This window comes from Lissotriton vulgaris, chromosome 7 (assembly GCF_964263255.1).
Source record: "Lissotriton vulgaris chromosome 7, aLisVul1.2, whole genome shotgun sequence".
NCBI lineage: Eukaryota > Metazoa > Chordata > Amphibia > Caudata > Salamandridae > Lissotriton > Lissotriton vulgaris.
Window position 1 is genome coordinate 848323124 of NC_141695.1, and position 25422 is coordinate 848348545.

The following is a 25422-nucleotide window of genomic DNA, read 5'->3' on the forward strand; positions in this document are numbered from 1 at the left end:
CTCCTGAAGAGGCAGACTAATCGGGGGATCGACTTGCATGCTGAGTAGCTCGGGATACCAATATCTTCGTGCCCAGTCCGGAGCCACAAGGATGACTTGGGCCCGGTCGAGTCTGATCTTCTTCAGCACTCTGGGCAGAAGTGGTATAGGCTGAAAGGCGTACAACAGACCGCAACTCCACTCGTGACGAAAAGCGTCTCTGAGCGAGTGCCGCCTTGGGAATTCCAACACGCAGAACTGATAACATTGCGCGTTCTCTTCGGTGGCGAATAGATCTAACCAAGGCTCTCCCCACTGCTGAAAGAGGCCCTGCGCCACGTCCGAGTTCAGACGCCACTCGTGATCCATCATGCACCAGCGGCCAAGTTCGTCCGCCCTGGCGTTCAGGGAACCTGCCAGGTGTTGAACCACCAGGGTCACGCCCTGATGTTCCAGGCACTGCCAGAGGCGCAGAGCCTCCTAGCAAAGGTCCACAACCCCACCCCGCCCTGTTTGTTGGAGTACCACATGCCGGTGGTGTCTGTGAACACCTGCAACACACTCCCCTGGACAGAGGGGAGGGATGCTTTCAGTGCAAGCCGGATTGCCCGCAGCTCCAGAAGGTGGATGTGGAGCCGGGACTCCGCCGGAGACCAGAGGCCTCTGATCTCCGCCTCTCCCATGTGGCCCCCCCAGCCCAGGAGGGACACGTCCATCACAACTACGTGCTCCGGTTGGGGTAGGGAGAGGGATCTGCCGCTGACCCAATCACTGTCCGTGAGCCACCACTGCAAATGTCTTGCAGTGCCCTCCGAGATCAAGACCAGGTCAGACAAGTCGCCCTGATGCTGGGCCCACTGAAACTTCAGGTCCCATTGCAGAGCACGCATCCGCCACCTGACGTGATGCACCAGAAGGATGCAGGAGGCCATCAGCCCCAGAGGCCGCAGAGTCAACCTGACCGAGACTCGGGATAAAGGCTGAAAGATCGGAATCAGAGCCTGAATATCCCGAACCCGCTGTTCAGGAGGATAAACCCGAAACTGCGCCAAGTCTAGAACCTCTCCGATGAAGAGGAGCTTCTGAGAGGGACACAGGTGTGACTTCGGCACATTGATGGAGAACCCCAGCAGGTACAGGAGGTCGGCCGTAGTCTGGAGGTGGCCGACGACTGTCTGGGACGAGCCTGCCTTTAACAACCAGTCGTCTAGATAGGGAAAGACTGACACCCCTAATCTGCGCAGATGAGCTGCGACCACCGCCATCACTTTCGTGAACACCCGAGGGGCGCTGGTAAGGCCGAAGGGGAGCACAGTAAACTGAAAGTGCTCGTTGCCTACCGTGAACCGCAGGTAGCGCCGGTGGAAATAAGCGTCCTGCAAGTCCAATGCTACCACCCAGTCTCCCGGGTCCAGGGCAGCTAAGACCTGAGCCAGTGTCAGCATCATGAAATTCTCCTTCTGGAGGAAGCCGTTGACGTTCCGCATGTCCAAGATAGGGTGTAGGCCCCCTTTGCCCTTCTTGGGAACCAGAAAGTAGTGGGAGTAGCAACCACACCCTACTTCTGGCCCAGGAATGCGCTCTATGGCCCCCTTGGCCAAGAGGGCCGCAACCTCTTCTCGCAGAAGATTCTAGTGATCCCCCCGACACACGGTGGTATTGCGGTGGCATGGCTGCAGAGTTCGCCTCGAAGGGGAGGGAGTAGCCCCTTCGGACGATTTGCAGCACCCACCTGTCCGACGTGACAGTGCGCCAGTAGAGGAGGCGATGGCGAACCCTGCCCCCCATGGGCCTGAAAGCTCGGACTAGGAGGGCTTTGAGGCGGATGTGGATTGGACTCACCATTGTCCCCGGGCACCACCACGGCAGTTACCACGTCCGCCACCGCGCTGGATGTTAGCCTGCGGCCCGTGGCTGGCAGGACAAGTGGGGGCACCCCTTCCTTGGCCAGGAAAGGAGCGAAAGGCAGCAGTTTGCTGGCGCGGGCTGACAGGCCCAAGGACTTGGACGTAGCCCTGGAGTACTTAAAGCGCTCAAGCGCACTGTCTGCCTTGTCGCCAAAGAGGCGACGGCCATCAAACGGCATGTCCATAAGGGTGTTTTGGACATCAACCGAAAAGTTGGCGGACCTCAGCCAGGCGTGGCGACGAATCGTCACCATCGTTGCCATCACCCTGCCTAGCGAGTCCGTTGTATCCAGCCCACACCGGATGAAATACCGTGCCAAATCTCGACCCTCCACAACGGCTTGGGCGAGTTTAGTCCGGGCCTCCTCTGGACATTGTGGTAGCACGTCCACGACAGTGTTCAACAGAGAGTGGGAATAGCGGCCCAAGAGGCACGCGGTGTTAACTGACCGCAACCCCAAACTCAGTGAGGAGAACATCTTCTTACCATACTGTTCGTACCTCTTGGATTCCCGATCAGGGGGAGCCGACGGGAATGCGGTCTGGGAGTTAGAGGCCTATATGACCAGGCTCTCGGGAGTGGGGTGGGTGGCCAGGAAGCAAGGGTCTGCCTGGAGCCGGGCGATGGCGTCTGGCCACGTTCCTATCTATAGGGGGACCTGTAGCCGGCCTGGACCAAGTGCCCAGATGAATTTCAGACAAGGCCTCATTAAACTGCAACAGAGGCTCCGAAGAGCTTGCTTGTGGTTTGAGGACCTCAGTGAGGAGGTTAGTCCTCACGGCCACAACGGGGAGTTCAAGGAATAAGGCCTTGGCCGCACGCGTCAACACCACACTTTAGCAGCCCTCTCCTCCGTAGCCACGGTAGGAGGGGAGACAAAACCAGTGTCTGGCGAAGTGTCCAAACCACTGGCATCCCCTAGCTCATCTGCCCAGTCCTGATAAGACACACTCACGTGCCAGAGGGTCCTTAGATCCCTCCCAATCCCTATCGCCACCCATCTCCTGGTACTCCGGGTCAATAGATGGGGCCGGATCATAGAAGAAAAATTCTTCTCTCAACATCGAATGCGGCGTCGATAGGCGCCGCTCCGGCGTCGGAACCGGGTCGGGGGGGGGGGGATGGGGGGGACCGGGGAACGACATTGTCCGGGGACGGCGAACGGGGATGACACCCTAGGGGCCGGGTCCGTCGGGGTCGTAAGGTGGATCAGTGGGGCCCTGCGGCGTCGGGACCAAAGTCGCCGGGGCCGAACCACCCCGCCTACTTGAGCTCCCAGTCGGGACCGCGGGGCCCGAAGGCATCACGGAACCAGACGGAGGAGTGAGCGACCTCATGGCTGTGTGGAAGGAATCTATCTCCTCCGGCGTCGCGTTCTGCCCAGGGACCGACGTGTATGGAGCAGGCCGCGACCCTGCGGCTCCGGCGGAGCCGTGTGGGCGGTGTCGCCTGAACCCCCGGCCGCGTCACGCGAGCATCGGGGGTAGTCAGAAGAGCGAGGTCGCTGCTTTGACTTCTTATGCTTCTTACCTGGGGACTTGGAGCCCGAGGAGTGGTGACGACTCTCCGAGCTGTGATGACTTCGGCCCAGTGACCGGTCCCTCGACCTCCTTCCGGACCGGGACCTCGAACAGCGCGGGGCTGATGCCGGAGCTTGAGGCGCTTCCGCCTAGCCTTCCACATCAAGGCCCAGCAGTCGGGGCACAACTTATCATGGTCGGGCCCCAGGCAATGTAGACACCGGCAATGGGGGTCGGCAATCGACATCAGTCGGCTGCAGTAGACACAGGGCTTGAACCCGGGTATCCCTACCGGCACCGTCCGAGTCGTTCGACTTCGAAGAAAGATCAAAAATGATCGAAAAAGTTTAGTCAAAAATTGACTAAGGGTACAACTTTTTCTGGAGCGGCGCTGCTGGCGCGGAAAAAAGAACTGATGTCAGCGCGCGAGGGCGGCGTATAAGCACTCCGGCGACGTCATCCCGGCGCCAGCGATGCACACGACGGACGCGGAGCCGCAGACGACGCCTACCGACGTGCAAGGGTACTACTACGCAAAAGTTTCCGGATCCAGTCTGATGCCTGGGGATATTCTAAGGTAAGGAAGGAGTAGTTTCTGTCCTGTAGCTCCAATTCTGTAGTAGGGGGATCTCGGTTATAGTCAATCTAGTGAATAGTCCCGCTCATGTGCGTGGACCCCGGAGCAATCAAAAATAATCTCTTAAAGTGTCGAAAAATGCAGAACTGCACAGACACTTAAGAGAGAATTAAAGACAGATAATGCAGCCTATACAACCAGGCTACACTGTCCAGTATTTCAACTAGAATTCCACCAAAAATCCACCAACAGCAAAGCCTGTCCAGATTTCCCTTGCCTCAGCAGCAAAACCCCTCTGGAATGATAGAGAGGAAGACCTGGACAGACAAGACCCTAGGCTGCCATTATGTGGCTCAGAACAGGATACTATGCGTTTAAGAGAACTTTCCAGAACTTCACAGTATCCCAGAATGCACTGCAGGTCCCTTTTACTTTCAGTTCTTTTTGAAGGCGTTACACGCCAGTCCTGTAGCATTCCTTACATGAATATCTCTCTCCACCGGGGAGGAGGGCGGGTGCTTATGACTTTAACAGAGATACCCCTACCACAGAACTGGAGCTACAGGACAGAAACTACTCCTGTAGTAGGGGATCTCTGTGTATAGTCATAATCTAGTGAATAGAATGGCAAGCCCATCCCCACACTTGAGCGGCGGTGGAGAAACGAGAAATAACACCACTATTGTGCGAACAGATTTCGCAGCGAAGCCTGCCCAACCTGAGCATCTGCCTTGGCATCAGTGTCCAGGCAGTAATGCTTAGCAAAGGTATGGACCGACTTCCAAGTGGCCGCCTTGCAGATTTCTGCAATGGGAACATTACGGAGCACAGCCGTCGTGGCAGCTTTGCCCCTGGTGGAATGAGCCTTAGGTTTACCCCCTAAGGTCTTATTAGCCTTTTGGTAACACAGTTGTATGCAGGACACAATCCACCTAGAGATGGACTAGCAAGACCAGTCCTGACTGATCCATAATTGATAAACAATTGGTCTGACCTACGAATATCTTTGGTCTTATCCAGAAAAAATTTCAACACCCTCCTAACATCCAGGGAATGTAAAGACCTTTCCACTGGAGATAAAGGATTCAGAAAAAACGTAGGCAAAGTTATGGTCTGGTTGACATGAAAATCAGAAATAACTTTGGGAAGAAATTTAGGGCGAGTACGCAGAACAACCTTAGCAGCATGAAATGCAGTATAAGGTTCTTGGCAACAACGCCTGAATTTCACTCACCCTGCGGGCCGATGTAATGGCCACGAGGAACGCCGCGTTCCAGGACAGGTGCTGCAACAAAGCCTTATGAATAGGTTTAAAAGGCTCCTTCATCAATCTGGACAGCACCACATTCAATTCCCATGGAGGCGAAGGAAGCCGGACAGGAGGTAACACTTTCTTCAAGCCTTCCAAAAAATCTTTGATCACCGGGATCTGGAAAAAGAAAGTCTGTGAAGGGCATTTCCTGTAGGCAGTCAATGCGGCGAGATGAACCTTAATGGAATGAACATTAAGGCCAGACCGCGCCAAATGCAGAAGGTAAGGAAGGATGACGTCTTCCTTGCACGTCGTCGGGTCATAGTTCTTGGACTTGCACCAGATATAGAACCTCTTCCACTTGTAAGCATAGGAAGTCCGAGTGGAAGGTCGCTTAGCCTCTTTCAGTATGTCCATGCAATCATCCGGTAGATTCAAATGGCCATATTGCACTATCTCAGGAGCCATGCCGCCAAACTCAAAGATGAGGTTCGGGTGCAACATCTGTCCTCCGATCTTCGTGAGAAGGTCCGGCCTGCACGGCAGCCGTATGTGCAGAAGGATACACCGATAAAGCAGGTCTGTGAACCACCACTGTCTGGGCCATTCCGGGGCAATCAGGATCATCCATGCCCTGGACTGGGACAGATTGATGAGTACCGCCGGAATCGGGGGAATTGGTGGAAAAGCGTACAGAAAGCTGTTCGACCAGCTGATCCATAATGCATTCCCCAGGGTCCCCTACTGGTAGTACCTGGAGGCGAAGTCTCGGCATTTGCTGTTTTCGGCGGTGGCAAACAGATCTACGTCTGGAGTCCCCCACCTTGCGAAGACTTCTCCTAATACTTCGTCATTTATGACCCATTCGGGGTTTTCCTGAATCAGTCTGCTCAGTGCGTCCGCCTGAACATTCTGCACACCTGGTAGATGGGTAGCCGTTATCGTCAGTCCTCTGGCCAGAAGCCATCGCCAGATCGCCTGCGCCTCCTGCGACAGAGTGCGTGATCTCGAGCCCCCCTGCTTGTTGAGGTAATACATCGTGGTCGTATTGTCCGTCTGCACAAGCAGAGAGTTGGTCTGAAAGGACGGATGAAAGGCCTTCAGTGCCAAGTGAACAGTTCTGAGTTCCAGGAAGTTGATATGATACGTGGACTCCATGGGTGACCACGTTCCTTGAATCTGTAAGTCTCCAGAGTGCGGTCCCAGCCCTGGAGAGAAGCATCCGTCACGATCGTCTGAGTGGGAATGTCCTTGTGGAAGGGAACCCCTCTGAGGAGATTCTCCGCTGAACACCACCACTTCAGAGACTGAAGAGCATGCAGAGACAGTCGTATCCTGTTGTCCCAAGACCCTTTCCTCTGATCCCACTGATCCTCCAAGCACTCCTGCAACGGTCTCATGTGCAGTCGTGCGTGTGGCGTTAGGAAGATACAAGAGGCCATCGATCCCTGTAGAGAAGACACCGTCCTCACTGTTGTAGATGGAGTGGTCATAAGAGCCAGAGCCTTCCGAAGGAGACACGCTTGCTGACAGCGTATCGATGGTGGCTCCCAAGTACTGAATGCACTGGACCAGAGTTGGGACAGACTTGGACATGTTGATGTGCAACCCCAGCTTTTTCAAGAGAACGCACGTCTTCTGGAAGTGTGCCTGAGCTTCCGAGAAGGAGGAGGCCTTGATTAACCAATCGTCCAGGTACGGGTAGACAAACACCTTGTTCTTCCTTAGGTGTGCTGCTACCACTGCCATGCACTTCGAGAATGTTCTGGGCGCAGACTTCAGCCCGAATGGCAGTACTGTGTATTGATAATGATTGGTGCCGACTTGAAATCGCAGGAACTTCCTGTGTTTGTGTGCAATGGGCACATGGAAGTACGCATCCTGTAGGTCTCTTGCACATAGCCAGTCTCCCTGTTGCAGCTGAGGATAAATCTGATGCAACAACAGCATGCAAAACTTTTCTCTGCAAATCCACTTGTTTGCCTGTCGCAAGTCCAGAATGGGCCTGAACTCGTTCTTGTCCTTCTTGTGAACCAGGAAAAACCGGGAGTACAGACCTCTTCCTCTTTGAGCCAGAGGTATGTCTTCTATCGCCCTTTTCCTTAACAGGATATCGGCCTCCGTCTGGAGCTCGCGCAGTTGATACTGCGAGCTGACCGGAGGAATCGATGGAGGCGGGCTGGTGAACCGAAGACTGTATCCATTGCAAACAATATTCAGCACCCACTTGTCCTGAGTAATTTTTCTCCACTCAGCCAGAAAAAAATTGAACGCTTCCCCCCACCGGAGCGGGTAACGGATGAAGGGGAAGTAACAGCTCAAGGTCGCGACCCGGCCGGGCCCTTGTTCGCTGTAGAGGACTGCTGTCTCCCTCTACCCTTCTGACGCTTTTGGAAGGGTCTCCGGAACTGCTGCTGTTGTTGCTGCTGCTGTCCCGAAGACTGCCCTCGTCCTCTTCCCTGTGCACCGAACTGTCTCTGGAACGGGTGGTAGGACTTCTTTTCTTTGGGCTACTCCAAGCCCACAGCCGTCAGGGTCTCTGCCTCCGCCTTCAGGCGGGCCATCTCATCATTGGCATGCTTTCCGAACAGGGTTTCCCCGGAAAAGAGCAGATTGGCCACCCGCTGCTGGGCCTCCGGCTTGAGTGGTGTGAGCCTGGGCCAAGCATGGCGCCGCTGGTTGATCCCATGACAGTACCCATGGGCAACCAAGAGATATCCGCTGATGACCTGGTTCGACACCAGCATCCCCTCTTTGAGGATCTCTTGGAAGTCCTCCCTCTTGTCTCGTGGCAGAAGGTCCGTGAACTGTTGCAGGGAGTCCCACAGGGCACAGTCGTACCGCCCCAGCAACGCCGCTTCGCTGGAGGCCTTCAGGGCTGTGGATGCAGTCCCACAAGCCTTCCTTCCAGCCGAGTCGATCCATCGGCTTTCCTATCGGGCGGCACGGTTGAGGACGGGGAGGTAGAGTGTAACTTCCTGGCCGCCGTCACTATAACAGTCGGGTACCGGATCTATCCACAGAAAGGCCGGGTCCGAATCCGGGGTCCTGTACTTCTTCAGAAGTCGGGAGGGAGCGGCCTTCACCACCACTGGCGGGAGGAACAGCTCCTCCGCAGGTTCTACCAAACCTGGCACTAGTGGTAGAAGAGGGCGAGACAAATGCTTCTTGTGAAGCGTTTCAAAGATCACGGACGTCGTGGGTGTTGGAGCCGTCACCGTGATTCCCAATTTTGTAGCCCCCCTCAGGAGAACCTCCTGGAACGTGCTGATGTCGTCCACCGGAGACATCCTTGTCACTGGGGAGTCCAACAAGGTCGGTGAATAGGATCTTGTCCTGGAGGAGTCCGTGCAGGACCTGGATCCCCGCCTCCTATGGCGACGTCTTGATCTAGTGGACGATCTAAGTCGAGTCCTCTATCTTCCTCTCCGTCCGAGCGCGATCGCTACTTCCTAGGCCTCGGTCGATCCGCCGGTTCCATCGGAGCGGGCGTCTTTGGTTTGGTCGGGGCCTTCGGCTTAGGAGTCCCCTTGGCAGGGGTTGGAAGTCTGGGCAGTGAGACCGACATTGGAGGGACCGGAGGTGGCTTTTCTGGCAACTGAGGTAGAGGTCCCGGTTGCGGAAGTGGTGGTAAAGGAGGAGGAGTAGGGGCCCTCGGAGGGAGACTCCTCGGCAATGGAGGCGGAGGTGTAACCGGCCTCTGTGACGGGGTATACACCTCGGAGTACACCGAGCCCGGTGATCCGCCTTCCTTTCCAGCCTGGGAGTTGGCGAATCTCCCATGGCGTCAGGCCTCCTTCCACGTCTCTTCGGCGTTGAAGAACGGCGAGCGTCGGTCCCTCGACGTCGAGCGTCTTTTCCTCGGCGTCGACCGTCTCCCCCTCGACGGCGAGTGTCTACTCCTCGACGGCGACCTCGTCTGCCTCGACGATGACCTCTTGCGCCTCGACGGAGACCTCTTGAGCCTCGACAGCGAACTCCTGCGCCTCGACGGCGATCGCAATCTGCGCCTCGACGGCAATCTACTCGACGAGGAGGATCCCCTCTACGACGATCTCCTTATCGCCGACGCCGAACGGCGGTGCGCCTCGACGGCGAGCGCCGCGCCGGGTCTTTCGACGTTGATCACTCGACGATGACTTCGACGAGGACGGAATAGTCACAGGAAACTTCGACGGCGGTCTGTTCAATTCCTTCGACGTCGAGCGTCGACGTCGCTTCGCCCCAGACGACGGGGAACAGACTGTAGTCATCCCTCTCGACGCCGTAGTCGGTGCAATCGACCCAGACAGAGAATGGGGACGCTTGCTGGTCTTCTTGCCCCTGGGGAGCCCCCCAGAGGCCTCAGCACGGGCAGAGGAAGCCCCTCCAGACCCACCTTGCGCCTTCAGCCTTCTTTCCTCAAGGCCCTGAAGCCTGATCTTCTTTCTGTCCTTCAGGGTCCTGACAAAGAAGCCCTGACAAATCACACACTCCTCTGGGGCATGGGAAGAGGGAAGGCAGAGGATACACACCTCATGGGGATCTGATTTGGCCTTCTTCCTGGGACATTTGTCAAATAATGCAGTCATATTTGACATCAAAAGGGTGCAAAAACCAAGAAGAAAAGCACTTAAGTACATTAGAAAGCACTCAATTCTAAACAAAAGTGAAAAATCACCGATAAACCCTTGAAAAGGGAGAGCTCAATGCTCCAGGGTCCTGCTTGCAGGAGCCGGAAAAATCAACTGAAAGTAAAAGGGACCTGCAGTGCATTCTGGGATACTGTGAAGTTCTGGAAAGTTCTCTTAAAGGCATAGTATCCTGTTCTAAGCCACATAATGGCAGCCTATGGGGCTTGTCTGTCCAGGTCTTCCTCTCCATCATTCCAGAGGGGTTTTGCTGCTGAGGCAAGGGAAATCTGGACAGGCTTTGCTGCTGGTGGATTTTTGGTGGAATTCTAGTTGAAATACTGGACAGTGTAGCCTGGTTGTATAGGCTGCATTATCTGTCTTTAATTCTCTCTGAAGTGTCTGTGCAGTTCTGCATTTTTCGACACTTTAAGAGATTTTTGATTGCTCCGGGGTCCACGCACATGGGCGGGACTATTCACTAGATTATGACTATACACAGAGATCCCCTAATACAGAATCTAATACTAACTGGTTTCTTTCAGATAACACGTTCAGAAAAACAAGAAACCTCAATTCACCAAAAAGAAGGTAGCAGGTCTAAAAATCAGACATGCCGAGGATCTTGAGGGCACAACTCAAGAACGGAGAATAGGCTCAGACAATGTTGGACAGAGCAGCAGAAGTCACCATAGCTCCCAAGTACTTGAAGGATCATCTGGAGACAGTGGACTTGAATGAATTCATTCAAGTTGAATCTGCAGAAACCAGGGTTAGTTCTTCACATAAGTTATATGAAATAACACTCAGGATGGAGGGAGACATACCAAGAAAGATAAGAGCACTCTATTGGGAGCGACTAAGGGTTATGACATTCTTCTAGCTGAAAAAGACTGGCCACCACAATTTGTCAGGGAGTGCCCACATGGCAAAGACATAATTATGCCAACCTTCTCCAACCACATTCCAATACATTTAAAATATACTTCCGCCAGGAAATGGGCAGTTGACCAGGCTCCTGCACTATACAAAAATCATATAGGATGGGATGAGGACTCGCCTCACCATAAAATCCAACTACAGAATAAACCAACTGCACAAAGGCAGTACCCAGTTAAGCAAGAAGCTACAAAACAGGTCAGGGAGATCTTAGATCAACTTGAATACCAGGGGTTGATTGAAACATGCACCTCATCAATGAACAATCCTTGGTTTCCGGTCTCTAAACCAGACAATACATATTGTCTAGTTTAGGATTACAGACCTCTAAATTCTTGTTGCAAAACATTTGCAGTGCATAACGCACACAGTACAGCATTAATGAACAACACGGTGCGTCAAAAGTACAAAACCACATAAGCTATTTCTAACTACGTCTTCTGTCAAAACATTGCACCAGAAAGTAGGTATCTGACCGCTTTCTCAATTTTGGGGACACAGCATCACTTCTGTCATCTCCCACAGGGATTCAAGAATAGTCCTGGCTTATTTTCAGCAAAGGTAACAGAGTTACTACAAACTTATGATGATAAAGCATTATCATATGTGGATGACATCTATCTGACAGATGATGACTTGGACTGGCACTTGAATAGGGTGAATACAATTATACTCTGATTCGCCTCTGAGGGTTAGAAATTCAATAAAAAAATCTAGAATTGCCCATTTAAACGTCCTGTTCTTAGGATACGAATGATCAAGTGAAGGCAAAAGCCTGGCAGCCAACTTTCTAGAAAAGTGTGCGCGGCTCCAACCTCCAAAAACGTTGAAACACTTAGTTGATTCTAGGTTTCCTGAATTTCAGAAGAACTTCCATACTAAATTACCCAGAAAGGGTTAAAGCTCTCTACGAATTAATAAATCTTGATTTTAAAACAGTAAATTGGACACAAAAACACACATAAATTTTGTGTCCATTGCAAACAGACATGTTAGCAACTAACCATTTGCAAACACGCGTAAACGTACGCAACTTAGTGATCCGAATCATTCCAGGACAATGCGGATTCACGTACTTAACTTTTAACGAAGGTGAAAAAGTACCAATAGCTTACAAATCACACTTGTACACACAAGCAGAAATGAAATTGGCTTCAACAGAAAAAATTCTGACCGGTTCAAACTGCATTAGCAAAATAGCCCTCGCACAGGGTAAGCGCATTATGGTGGTTACACCTGTACCTGCCTTAGAGGTTAATTCTCTTGCTGCAACAGACGTCGAATACGTTTTTGACCCATATTTGAAAACACAAGCATTTCTACAATACGAACAAGAATGTCCTCTGCCTACTGAAATTCTGCCTCTTGACAAGTATGAATATATAATTTATACTGAAAATCAGCTCAACCAGATACAAGGGGGGTAAACAAGCCTATAGTGTGGCATGCGCAATCGTTAAAGGTCGCTGGCGTGATGGCAAATTCCAACCAATGGTCACTAATACTGAATCTCTAGGAGATTGTACAGCTCAGCAATCTGAACTACAAGCATTCAAGATGGCACTTGAGAATACGGATCGCGAATTTCCCACATTTATAGTGTGAGATTTGTATTATGTGTTCAATCTTGCAATGAATACATGCAAAACTGGATTCAAAATGGTTACAAAGATGCAAAAGGTGGCACAATCAACCATAAACTGTTTTGGGAACAAGTAGTTCAGTTACGACAAGGACTGCAAAACACTCACGGGATACATACGCTGAGTCATCAACGTAATGGCATTCAAGTTGAAGGGAATTCATTGGCTGATGAAGCCGCGAAGGCAGCTGTGCAAACTGCTTCCGTAGCTGCAATCACTCGTTCAAAAACTAAAATAGACAGCAAAATAATGCTAGCTGTCACAAGCAAGGGCAGTGGTGCAGCGTTACCTAATAAGTTTCCACTCAAATACTCATATATAATTGATGCAAACTCCGTTCCTTTTGCTCGAATCCCTGGAGTGGGGGGTAGGGTAATTCCAAACAGGAAATGTAGATTAGCTTTGATATACAAAGCACATTTAGGAGAGGGTCTGATGCATCAGGGGACTCTCCAAGACTATACTAGAATTAAAAGATGTACGGGTGGACAGGAATGAATGCACACATTTGTAATTAACTGCAATGGCTACAATAGAGATCGCAGCACAGAACGCGGCCAGATTCCTAACTATAGTATAGCTAGCCCAGTACAGACACCATTGTTAGACAGCCTTAGACTTCATGCAGACCTCCCTGTTGAAAAATTCGATCCCACAAATATTAAGACAAGGTTCATTTGGACGTGGCCTCAGCGATCGGCTGACGCACAAACTGTTATAAAAGATTTGCGATTCTTTATCGGCACATACACAGTCGGCACTCTACATTCTGACCAGGGTCCTGCGTTTAGCTCTCGAGCTTACAAGGAGGCCATGGCCAAATTGGGCTTTGCATTGCAGTACTTTAGTCCATTCCATTCTGAGGGAAATTCGGTTGTGGAGAGAAAAAACGGGACATAAAGCAATCTATAACAGCAAGGGTATTAGACTAGTGTGAAGGGTGGGTCAAACATCTAATAAGTGTCCAACGTAGTCTTAACAATCTGCCAAGAAATTCTCTAGGGGGAATCATTCCATATGAAGTCCTTTTTGGAACCAGAATGTTAGTAGCGGACCTCAATTGTCAGACTTCAGTGGTAGACCAAAAACCTTTTGATATCAAAGACCGTTTGGCTGTTTCACAGGACTTAAATGTAATAAGAACGAAACAAAGTAACGTGTTCCTGAAGCCAACAACCACTGAAGAAAAAACGACCGTCCCAGCAAGGCCTGTCTGGATTCCTAAGCTTGGGGATCTAGTCAGAGAAAAGATCATGGACAAGAAGGAATTTGGGCCTTCTTACAGACAACCAGTATCCACGGATCAAGAACAGTTTTACTGTCGCCTCTTGCTGGTAAAAAGGAGAACAGGTTTGTGTCAATCGACCTGGTCAAACCACATCATGTGGCCGATACTAAGCAGTAGGTCAAGTGGACTCCACCAAAGTAGCAGACGCCCTAATCTAGCTACTATCCAAGAGGTTGAAACAGAGAGACTCATCACCTTTGAAGAATCTGCAGTGCAAAAAGGACAATGCAACAAAGCTATGGAACTTGTACCTCTTAAAACCCAAATAACAGTTTTTCAAGAAACACCTGTCTACAACGAAGTAACGAGTGATCAAGTGGTTCCAGCGATTTCAACTAATCGTGATGCAATCCCAACAATTGACAGAACTGCCTCTGGCTATTTCATTATCTTTTATATGTTTTCTGAGGATCCCAGCGAACCTGAAACACCAGCAAAAAGAACTTTCAAAGAACAAGCAACAGATCTTTTTTCCATCACCTGGAAAAGACTTATCTGGTTTCACCATGGATTGAACTTTATTGTGTTGGGTGTGCTTTTTCTTCCACTTTAGTTGACTCTGGTAATAACACTGGGAATGCTGATAAATGGAAGATATGTCAAAATGGACACAGCAAATAAGATCAACTTACTACTCAAGCCACACAAATCAGCTCATCGTGAACAAAGAAACTTGTCATCAGTGAACATCACAGCCATTCCTATACCTGGTGGTATAGCTTGGGATAAAACTGAATATGACATCTTTGGCCCGTCTGAGCTGCTGAAGATTCCACACTTACTCAAGATTTCATTAAGTGATTGTTTCATCTAGTACCTTTTCTGATGATTGGGACTTTGAGACTGTTAATAATATGATGTCAGACTTAGAAATGTCTGCGGTATTCACAAATCATGATTTAGAAGGTTCATCAGACTATGAACAAATGAATTGTTATAATCACTATGGTCACCATTTCTTGCACAAATCAATAATGGCTAGAAATGTATTGATGTATAACCAATGGGAACATTGTCCTACGCCGCCAAAGGGCAGCTCAAAAACATTTGCAAGAAAATTACCATACTTTTCAGGGTTCAATGTATCCAATGCTGAATCATTTTACTTTAGAAATGTAAACAAAACGGGCCTGGAAAGTATGTTGACAAATACCAAACAAATTTATTCTGCACCCTTTTATACTCAAATGTCTAAACTAGGTTTAGACTTTTGGAAAGACAACGGAGACAAAAACGGTCTATGGCACAAAAGATTGGCAGGTCCAGGGTATAGAAGCTATGTTTAGAGCCTGTATCATCCCTGAGAAAATTATGTTTTTGAATGACACTATCCAACAGACGTCTTGTCTTGTGTTAGCCAAGATAAGAGACCTGAACAATCCGTCGATACTTACACCTGATAGCAGTAACACTTCAGAGGTGGAGGTCGACATACATACTATTTTGCCTCACAACAGAACAGATCCAGTTTGGAAAAAATGGTTGATCTGGCCCACAAACAACTGTCAAAATAGATTCCTGAACAAAACACAGGGTTCCACTAGGCAAGACTCAAGATATGTTCAAAGACAGCATCCAGGAATAATAACAACATAGAGTGTAGGGAAGCTGTGCCTTGAATAGTTACATAGATCTACACTTAAGGATGTAAAGCAACACTTACCTTTACTTAAAGATGGAGCTGATCTTAGGGAATTCTTGCTAGGACCAAGAAAACCGCGTCAAACGTTTTATATATGCCGGTATCTATGCTGCTTATAATGAAGCATGGAAGATTACGCAAGCAGAGACTGCAGAAAGAATACGAGAAATTGATCATATTCATTTAGAGAAAACTCTCTCTGTGGTTGACAATGGGTTAACAAATCTGTTGTCCAGGATATATTCTTTGGACAGCATAGTATCTTCTGCCATAGACATCATGGAACAGGACTTGGTCTTGTTGCAACATGGTCAGTCGCAATTACCTTCTATCATGCTATTAGGCCGGACGTTACAAAACCTACGTTCAGGCTATGTGCCTTGGCGTTTTATCAATCCTACGTCACTGTTATCAGAATTCAATCTCACTGATAAAGAGATCAAATTGGCACAAAGTGGAGCAGACTACAGGGTGCTGAGCATTGAAAAACTGGAAAGAGTGCCATTTACAGTAGCAGAAAAGCCAGCTGCTGTATACATGGAACAATCACTCACTGCCTGTTACAATTTTCCATTTTCAGTATTGCCTAAAACATATACCAGCAGGCACATATGAAAGGTTGGGTAAAGAATACATCAAGATATCCTGCCTGGGAATTACCATACATACACAGAGATTGGAGTGGGGGAAGGGAAGTATTTCTTAGTGGTAAAAAAATTTAAAAACGCACTAAGCGGTTCTCTCCTTTGTCAGGGTATTAATTTACAAGGGGCCTGCGATGGTTCCTCTACCAACTTATCCTGCCACCTGCAAGGTTCACCAGCTGCAGTGATTGATACAATTTTTGGACAACTTTCCAATGGAAGTTACCTCATGTTGAACGATCACAGCTGCTGCGGCATGTTGCCAGATATACCATATCTAGTAACTGTGTCAGCCAGGGTCACTTTCTGTGCGCAAGTATTGTTTCCAAAAACGAAGAAAGACAGGGAGTCGCCTTTATGGCCTTCACTGAACATCTCTTCTATACGAATTGATACTTTCAGCAGAATGAAAGCCATTCTTTTGCAAAAAACTGTGCCACTGACCTCGGCCAAAGAAACCTATGACATGCAAGTTGCAAGGACTTCTGCCGAGATACATGCCCTCTCAACTACAAACTGCCCTGTACATTTCTCAGAAATGTTAAGTCTTATATTAAACATGTCTGCTACGAGCAGTATTGTACATGCATTTAAGACAGTATTTTCTGGACTGTTAGCACCTTTTGAAGCAGACCTAGGAATATTTCCAAACTTCGTGCACTCTGTTTGGCGGACTGCCTCTCATTTTGGGACTCACTGCAGGGATACTATTTTTGCTCCTACTGCTGCGATATGGCAAGCCAATTCACCAGCGACACCCAGTTCTCCATGGAGACATCTCTACTGGCGACTAAGTGGTGTGAACTCATCATCCAAATTTTGGGACTACCTCGTCTACGAATATTAAATACCACATGGTTTCTGTCACTCAGATCAATCTGGCAAGATTGCAACTTACCTGTTCTAAGCTGCCTGCTATGCGGAGAAGAATGCATGCTAGACATCTGTCTAACACTCCCATCAGTCATGCCAACGGATGTTGATACTTTGCTTGAACCAGCAACAGCCCATCCACTGTGTTGTCCCCAGCGGCTACCAATTATGATGACTGCATTAATTGAGATCTCACAGACGCAGATTGCTGACGGTGAGGTACTAGAGGAAACAGGCACGCAGGTACCATCCATTACAAACATTGCTAATGCGACCAATGCTGAAGGCGATGCTTCACATCTATGTACAATTAATCTTCTAAAAGAGGTAATCCAACTTTCACTTAATATGGAAAACAACTTTTTTACAGACTTGGAAGATTTGATATTTTTTCCAAACACTAGCACTTACTTTTGATTTGGCACACAGTGTTCTGAGAGACTTTGAATTCGACCTTCATTTTTCAAAGCAAAGTTCTAACTCTTTTTCCTATGATTAATTTCTTTTTCTAAATTTGTATTTTTCATTTTTTGGCACAAAGTAATCTGCTTAAAGTAGAACTATTCATAGAGAACAAGAATTATTTGAAAAACTCCCAGAGACAATATTTGACCTGGTCCACATACACAAACAGTTTTATGTAATCTAACATGAAATGGTTTCGGCCCTTTTTCTTCTGTATTAACGAGCCATTTCATAAATGTATATTTTCTTGATTCATTCAAATAGCATTTATATTAACAAATGTCATCTATATGCTTAGAATGAACTATTGCTTTAAACGCGTATAGCACCAATGCTCTTTTGTGTACAACCAGTACTGTTGCATTTTTATGTGTTTTGTGTGGGTTTTAACACTTCGTGTTTAGATATGTTTAACGTGTTTAGAACTTGGTAATGTTGTACATACGAAAGTGGAGTGGGTGTTGTATGGCGTTTTAGATTCCAATTAATTTTCCCGATTCATGCCCTTATATAGGTACAATTCACGTTGCCCTTATATAGGCATAGAAATCAAGCCCTTATTTAGTCATAGCCCATGCTGCCCAAATACAGGCGTGGCTACTTCCATCCGTTCATCAACGTCACAACGATTTCTTGGAAAACCAGACTCTTTAGCAGAAGGGACTTCTCCTAGCCTGAATATTGATTTCTCCAAGAAACTCATTATTATGCATGAACAACTATTCCTTAGGGGTTCGTCCATGACGTTCATATGCCCGACTTTACGTCAAAGCTGGCATTCCTAAACACCTTCAAGGTATAAATATACCTTCACTTGCTATAGCAACGCACGGTGTAGTTCGGTGTAGTTAGACTACCTACTTGCTCGACACAGCTCGGTACAGCAAGTGCCGAAGGAAGCCGACTCTCCAGCTGACGCACTGACAAGAAGCTGTCCTCTCTTGCCAAGAATCCAGCTCCAGTGTTTTGGACTTCCCTTGCGGGGTGTTGGGAAATCGAGTCCAGAGACGGAGATACCAACCTCCTTCATTCTAAGGTATGGAGCTGATTAGAACCTAGAGAAACCTTTGGCAATTCTTGGCAAAAACGTAACCTATGTTAAAGACCATGCTTACTTCTTCCCTCGTACTAGACCGAGGTTAGGTACATTGGGGTAGGCGTATTTTAGAAGCACCAGTTGAGTATTTTAGCCTGTGTTATTTATGTATGTATTTTTATATGTCATAGCACTAAACAATGCTATTACAGTATTATTTTATAATACTTCTCTCGCTGTATGCATTATACTTTGCATTCTAACGATTGTAGCAGTTCACCTCTCTTGCATGAGAAAGAAGACTGTTCAATAAACCCTTTTATTGAAAATGCCCGTCTCACTATTTCTCTGCAAACTCAGTAGAAAAGAAGCATGCACAATTGAGTGAGTAAAATAGTTATCTATTGTTTCCACGACTCTGAAGATATTTGTTCCAGTCCTAGGGAAACAAAGTTGTCAGGTTCATGCAGTTTTCAGGAACTAATCCCTTCTTGTGTATTCGAGAAAGTTTCTAGTGACTTCTGAGCTAGCTGGTTCTCACAATTAAGTTTAGTATATTCAATAGACCTATACTGACCTCAGTCCTATGTCACATCTATAGGATATATTATGCCAATGCGCAGAACCCATTGGGAATATAGGAACTACACAACAACATACACTTTTCTAGCTTGATCCAGTCACCCGAGTCAAGATGGGCAGAGTCATTTCCAATGTCAATAATGAGGCACACGCCAGGGAAGCCCCCTCTCCTCAGGATGGAGCTGCTTGTAGTACTATTGTAGTTGTAGTCAGAATTAAGTCAACTCTGCAGGGAGTAAAAGTGAACCTCCCACTTAATCACCTTGTATGCAGACAACTTCTTGCTTTACCAAATCCTTTCCACGCAGGATAAGGTGATGGATGAATATTGTAAAGCTGTACCTCTGTTTTCTTACTTTTATTTTTCTTTCCCTGTACGGTCTTTGTTGCAAAAAAATATTTATAAAAACACAACTACACTAAATCTAATTTGTTTCCATTGAAGGCCCCCAAGAGTGGAGGTATCGGTAACTTACCCAGATTGCAGCTAAATTATGAATGTACATCCATTAAGGTTTGGGGGGTTAAGGTGCATCATCTGCACCTAGATTGAATAGAGGGCAATTTTACTAAGTCTAGCTCTAACACAAGGGCTTCTCTGTCCTTCTGTCCGAAATTGCCATGGACGATGTTAGAAAGCATCGCCATTGCTAAAATGGTCATTTAGACACAGTTTCTTTATTTCCGATAACTTGCAGTACTTTATTTTTCACAGAGCACGACATACTCCTAAGAGATTTGGTATAGAATGGTCAGACTGATTCGCTCTGTGCAGGCTTCAATGTGCTTTAGAAGGAGGGAGCTTAACTGGCACTCCTGAAATTTTAAAATGATTACCCGGCAGCTCAGTTGCAGGTGGTGGCATGCTTGTTTGCAGATCCTGCCACAGTGGAGGAGGTACAGCTCTGAAAGACCCTCGGAGGCTAATCACTCCTGGCCGCAGTGACCTCTGTCCAGGTTCGCAAGTTGACTCGGAGCATTCTTCAAGAGGTGGCTGGTCACTGCTGGGGCAGAGTTCTACCGAAATCTATCACAAAGGTCACCTATAGCCTCAACCTTTCGATGCGGGGTATTCCTGAGCTCAGGAAAGTAATCTCAGCCACCGACCGGCACACTTAGGCAAACGCAGGTGTTCTAAGTTCTTGTTATTTCTTCAAAATGTTTCACAGGTCATTTACGATCCAGAAAGGAACATTTTTACACTTTAAGGCAGTGGTCAGTATCACCAAGGATATTTGCTAGCAGTGCAACAGGCTCCCTCCAACACACGGAGTGCTCAATGCTTTGTTGGCTATTTAGGCAATAAGGGTCCAGAGCACACTAGTCTGCATCTGTAGCTTGGTTTGTTTTACAGTAGTGTTGGTAGGGATAGACTGTACACAGTGTATAGTTTTCAAAACTTTTATTCACCGACAGTGTTCCCCACCTGGGAATCACTACAAATATCAAAGAAGCCGACACGTGTTTCGTCACAACATGTGGCTGTGACTCATCAGGGCTGATCTAATGACCACGAGGCGGGGTCGGTGAACCGGTGATAATTCCAACCCGGTCCTAATCGGGTGGTTTTTATTTTTGAAAGGGTGGCAGCAATCGTGTTGATCGCGTCGAAAAAGTAAACGGGGAGTTTGTTCAATTTCCCAAAATGTAGGTCGGAGGCCGTGGTGAGCCTGAGATGTTACGTCTTGATCGGAGTGTTGTTGGCTATATCAAGGAGGGCAGTCTATAGATTATATGCAGCTATGACAAAGTTGACCAAATCAGAATTTCCACTGTAGTGAGGATTATTATAGTGAATCTCCATTTCTCCCTTTCATTTCTTCATACCGGTCTCATCGGTCTCCTCCACTACCATTCCCTTTCTCTACTGGTATTTGCTTTGTTAATCTTGCGGTGGGGCGATACTACCTCACAATTTCACAGAAAGGCTACACACTTGCTGCACCTTGAATCCTGCCTATTCAGTACCATATGGGGAATCTTCTGTATCCTGTTTATTACAGCCCTGTACTTGTTACAATTTTAGAACAATCAAAAATGTATTTTAAAAAAATGCAAAGGTGAGCTAAGAGAGTAGCAAAGGTTGTAGAAGTGGAAAACAAAATTTGAGAACAGAAAACCAAAGTACAGAGTGGAGAGAAGCACCCGATGAAGAGGACAGAGGGAGGGAATCAGAAGGAAGGGCGAGGGGGAAAAGTGAAAATAGCTAGAGGGGAAATAGAAAATAAGGCTAGAGGGGAGAGAATGGAAGGCTCTATTACACAAAGCTGGAATCAGCAACTAGATAAACAATGTTCCTTGGGTAAGAGATTCAGACTCTAAGGAAGAATTAAGAAATGCTGTGATAAGTGAAGCAGCAATAAACCTACATGACCCATAGCTTTTCTGGTCAATTAAGCTAGCACTGCAGAGCTATAATAAGAACAGCAATAGGAAGAGGGGAATAGCCTTACTTCAATGAGCCCTCTCCGTGGTGTGTGTACAGTGATCATTGCAGCGCTGTCCAGCATAAAAGTTATCTTGTAGTTAGCATTTGTGCTCACGCCCAGTTCCTGGAAAATAAAGCAATCGTTAAGTAAGGACTGTCGGCAGTCTATAGCCAATAATGTAGGAGGTTACCAAATATACAACTAATGTTTTCAGAATGATCTTAAAAATATACTTGTCCGAGGAGAGATTTGAAGAAAACAAGTTACTTACCTGTAACTTTGGTTCCCCAGTATTGGTAACTTTCATAGATTCCCATGCTTTGTTTCATTCCCCATCGTCGGAATGGGAGCCTCAGTAAATAAAAAATACCATAGTAGTAAGCACAAAAGTGAAAAAGGGCCTAGGTCTCATCTCATTTTGTAGCTTATCCACCTCTTTTTGTAAAAGAGACCAAATTCTTGCAATAACCAATCAGAGCAGCCTCACCACATAGAACCTTCCTGAGAGAGCCTCAGAGCCTCAGATTTTCGTAGCCGTTGTGGAACAGCAACAATCTTTGTACAATAAGGCTGATCTTTCCCAGGGGAGGAGGGTGGGAGCATGGGAATCTATGAAAGTTACCAATACTGGGGAACCAAAGTTACAGGTAAGTAACTTGTTTTCTTGCCACAGTATTGGAACTTTCGTAGATTCCCATGCTTTGTATCAGAGTAGCAAGCCGTAAACATAAGGCATATTTTGTCACCTGTATATCTTTAAACACAATACCTTATTCTGATAAGAAAAACAGATATACATATATATATATATATATATATATATTTTCACTGAAAAAACATAGGTTTCACACCAGTTATAGTTAGCATGAAGTTTTACTCGCATAAACACCTTGCCACCGTCCCCTCCATACCTCTCAGCCCCTATCGTCACTAGGTTTCCTGAAATCGATGCTACCTCTCTTAGACACCTAGTAGCTTCCACCAAGTCAGGCTCCCCTGCTGATCCTTGTCCGCCCGATACTTTCCGATTAGCAATTCCGATCTTAGAAGACCAGATCTTAGACCTTTTGAACACCTCATTAGCCACTGGATCATTGCCAACTACCTTTAAAGAGGCACACGTCAAACCATTGATAAAAAAACCTGGGGCAGATCCAACTAGCCTAAAGAATTACAGGCCAATCTCCCAGCTACCATTTTTATCAAAAGTACTAGAACAACATGTGCTAAAGTCCCTGTCACCCCTCCTGGAATCCCACCATCTCCTCCAGGAGCGGCAAGCTGGGTTTCGTGCCCACCATAGCACGGAACTGGTAATGCTGTCAGTACTGGATGAGCTCAGATGCATGGCCGACAGCAAAAAGCCAAGCGCCCTGATATTATTAGACCCATCAGCGGCGTTTGATACTGTCGACCATGCACTGCTCCTGGACAGACTAGCTAGGTCCGGGATAAGAGAACAAGCTCTCCAGTGGCTGACAGCCTTCCTATCAGGGAGGACACAGAGGATCCAGTTAGCAGATCAGGTCTCCGAAGTAGGTACCTTAGTTTGTGGAGTCCCGCAAGGGTCCGCGCTTTCTCCACTTTTATTCAATTTATACCTACAACCATTGATAGAATCCCTGGCAAACATGGGCTGTAAAGTTTTCAACTATGCCGATGATACTCAGCTATTGCTGAGTATCGACAATACCATATCGGCCCAGTCCCTAGCCCAAGACATATTAGGGTTCACAGTGAACTGGATGTCGTCCAACTTATTGAAAATAAATCCAGACAAAACGGAAGTTCTTGTAGTCTCTACTTCCACCTCCCCTTGGAATGACCTGTTCTGGCCACAAGAACTTGGACCTACCCCAAAACCATGCTCTAATGTAAAGAGCCTCGGGATGAAAATTGACCAGGAACTATCAATGACCAACCAAGTGTCCGCTGTGGTTGGCTCATGCACTAATCTGATCAGGCAGCTACGTAAGCTTGCCCCTTTACTCTCAAGGAGCATGCTCCAAACCATCGTCTCAGCTACGATCGTGTCGAGAATTGACTACGGCAACGCACTATACCTAGGCCTCCCTAAAAACTCCATCAATCGTCTACAAGTCATCTTGAATGACGCAGCCCGCTTGATATTTGGAGTACATAGGCGGACTCATGCCTCTCCCTTACTTTAGAGGTTGCACTGGCTCCCCTTGAAACAAAGAGTGGAATTCAAGAGCATGTGCATTTGCCATAAAGCAATCCATGGCCAGGCGCCAGCCTACATAAAAGATAGGCTCAGAATCTACGAACCCAAGCGCGCCCTCAGATCCTCCGATTCCCTCCTGCTATCCTGCCCACGATTTAAACTGGCAACAAAAGGAGGCAGAGCTTTTTCAGTTCAAGCACCCACCATCTGGAACAAGCTACCAGAGGTGCTTCGTAGAGAGGCCAACCTTCTCCGGTTTAGGAAAACTCTGAAAACTTTACTCTTCAAGGACGCATTTGCCTCCCCGTAGTTCAGTTAACATCTTTATCTTCACTTTCGTCCTCTTGTCGCTGTACTTTGTCAGAAGCGCTTTGAGACCTGTAGGTGAGTTGGCGCGATACAAAACTCAGTTACAAATTACAAATTACAAATTACATAAAACCATTGAAATTCACACGTTATAGTTAGTTGGACTCACTATAACTTGCGCGTGCAATGCACTGCTGATGACGTCACATATTACATCACTTATGACATGGTCAGTGACATCACTCATGACATCACTGATGACACCATCCAGTGAATGTGTGTCTTTCTGAAAAATAAATATGTTTTATATTTGTATTTGTAAAGGTCGATGGAAGAATAAATGTTTAAATAAGTGTGTAAATGGATATTTTTTTAATAAAATATTGATTGGTTAACTGGCTCAAAGTGTATCTTAGTGAATACATATATTAGCGAGTAATTTTTAAATATTTAAATATATGTATCAGTGTTTCACTTTGTGTATAAGTGACTGCATGGGTTGGTGACTGACTCACTGTTTGTATGAGTTTTGAAGACCGCATATGTGCAGGACTGTATGGGAGGATGAGTGTGTATATGTGTGTGTTAGTGAGTGAATGCCTGCCTCACTAGTGTCTTTATGAGTAACGACATATGTTTTAATCTAGTATGTGTGAGTATTGATGTATATAAGTGAGTATATGTGAGAGTGAGAGATTTAAAGGATTCCTGTTTAAATAAGTATGTGTTTCTATAAGTGATTGTTTAAGAGAGTAAGTATGTGTAAGTTTCCTTAGAAGTAATGTGCTAATGTGTGTATAGCTGTATATGCAAATAAATCGATGTTCAATAGTTTATTTGCATGTGTGAGTAACCTTTGGATGACTATCGGTGTGTAACAGGATGTATATGTGTATCACTACATATGATGAGTGAGTATATGTATGAGTGACTATATAGAACTGTTGCTGAATGAGAGGGTGTGTATATAGATGGTGGAATTACTGAATTGGTTGTTGTAACTGGTATGGGTATCTCCATTATTTTAAAAATGTTAGTTTCTATTTTTGAATGTGTTTCAAGGGTTACATTACACTGAAATGAGTCTGTCAGTCTGTCACAAGGATGGTGTCATCAGTGATGGTGTCATGAGTGATGTCACGGACCAGGTCATGAGTGATGTAATGTGACGTCATCAGCAGTGCATTGCACGCGCAAGTTATAGTGAGTCCAACTAACTATAACGTGGGAATTTCAATGGTTTTATGCGAGTAAAACTTCATGCTAACTATAACTGGTGTGAAACCTATGTTTTTTTCAGTGAATTAAATAGGTTTTTTAAATGCTAATTCCTAACTATAACTGGTGTGAAACCTATGGTTTTTTCAGTGAATTTCATAGGTTTTTTTAAATGCTAATTCCTAACTATATATAGGGCCTCAAACCTATTAAATATAATATTTTTTATAATGAATCCTATATTGTATACTTGTATATTAATATTTTATTTTTTTGCCTTGGTGCGCTCCCGTTGCGCGCCCCGGTGAGCGCACCGAAAAGCA

At 46.9% G+C, this 25422-nt stretch overlaps 1 protein-coding gene across 4 annotated transcripts in view; it reads right to left on the reverse strand.

Moving 5' to 3' along the window:
- The window catches only part of UBLCP1 (ubiquitin like domain containing CTD phosphatase 1), a 261687-nt gene that overhangs the window by 72876 nt on the left and 163389 nt on the right, over nucleotides 1-25422 (reverse strand). For all 4 annotated transcript variants that reach the window (XM_086931215.1, XM_086931213.1, XM_086931214.1 and 1 more), the window contains exon 8: nucleotides 21412-21510. In XM_086931215.1, coding sequence (XP_086787341.1) covers nucleotides 21412-21510 — 99 coding nt within the window. The remainder of the gene's footprint in view (nucleotides 1-21411; nucleotides 21511-25422) is intronic.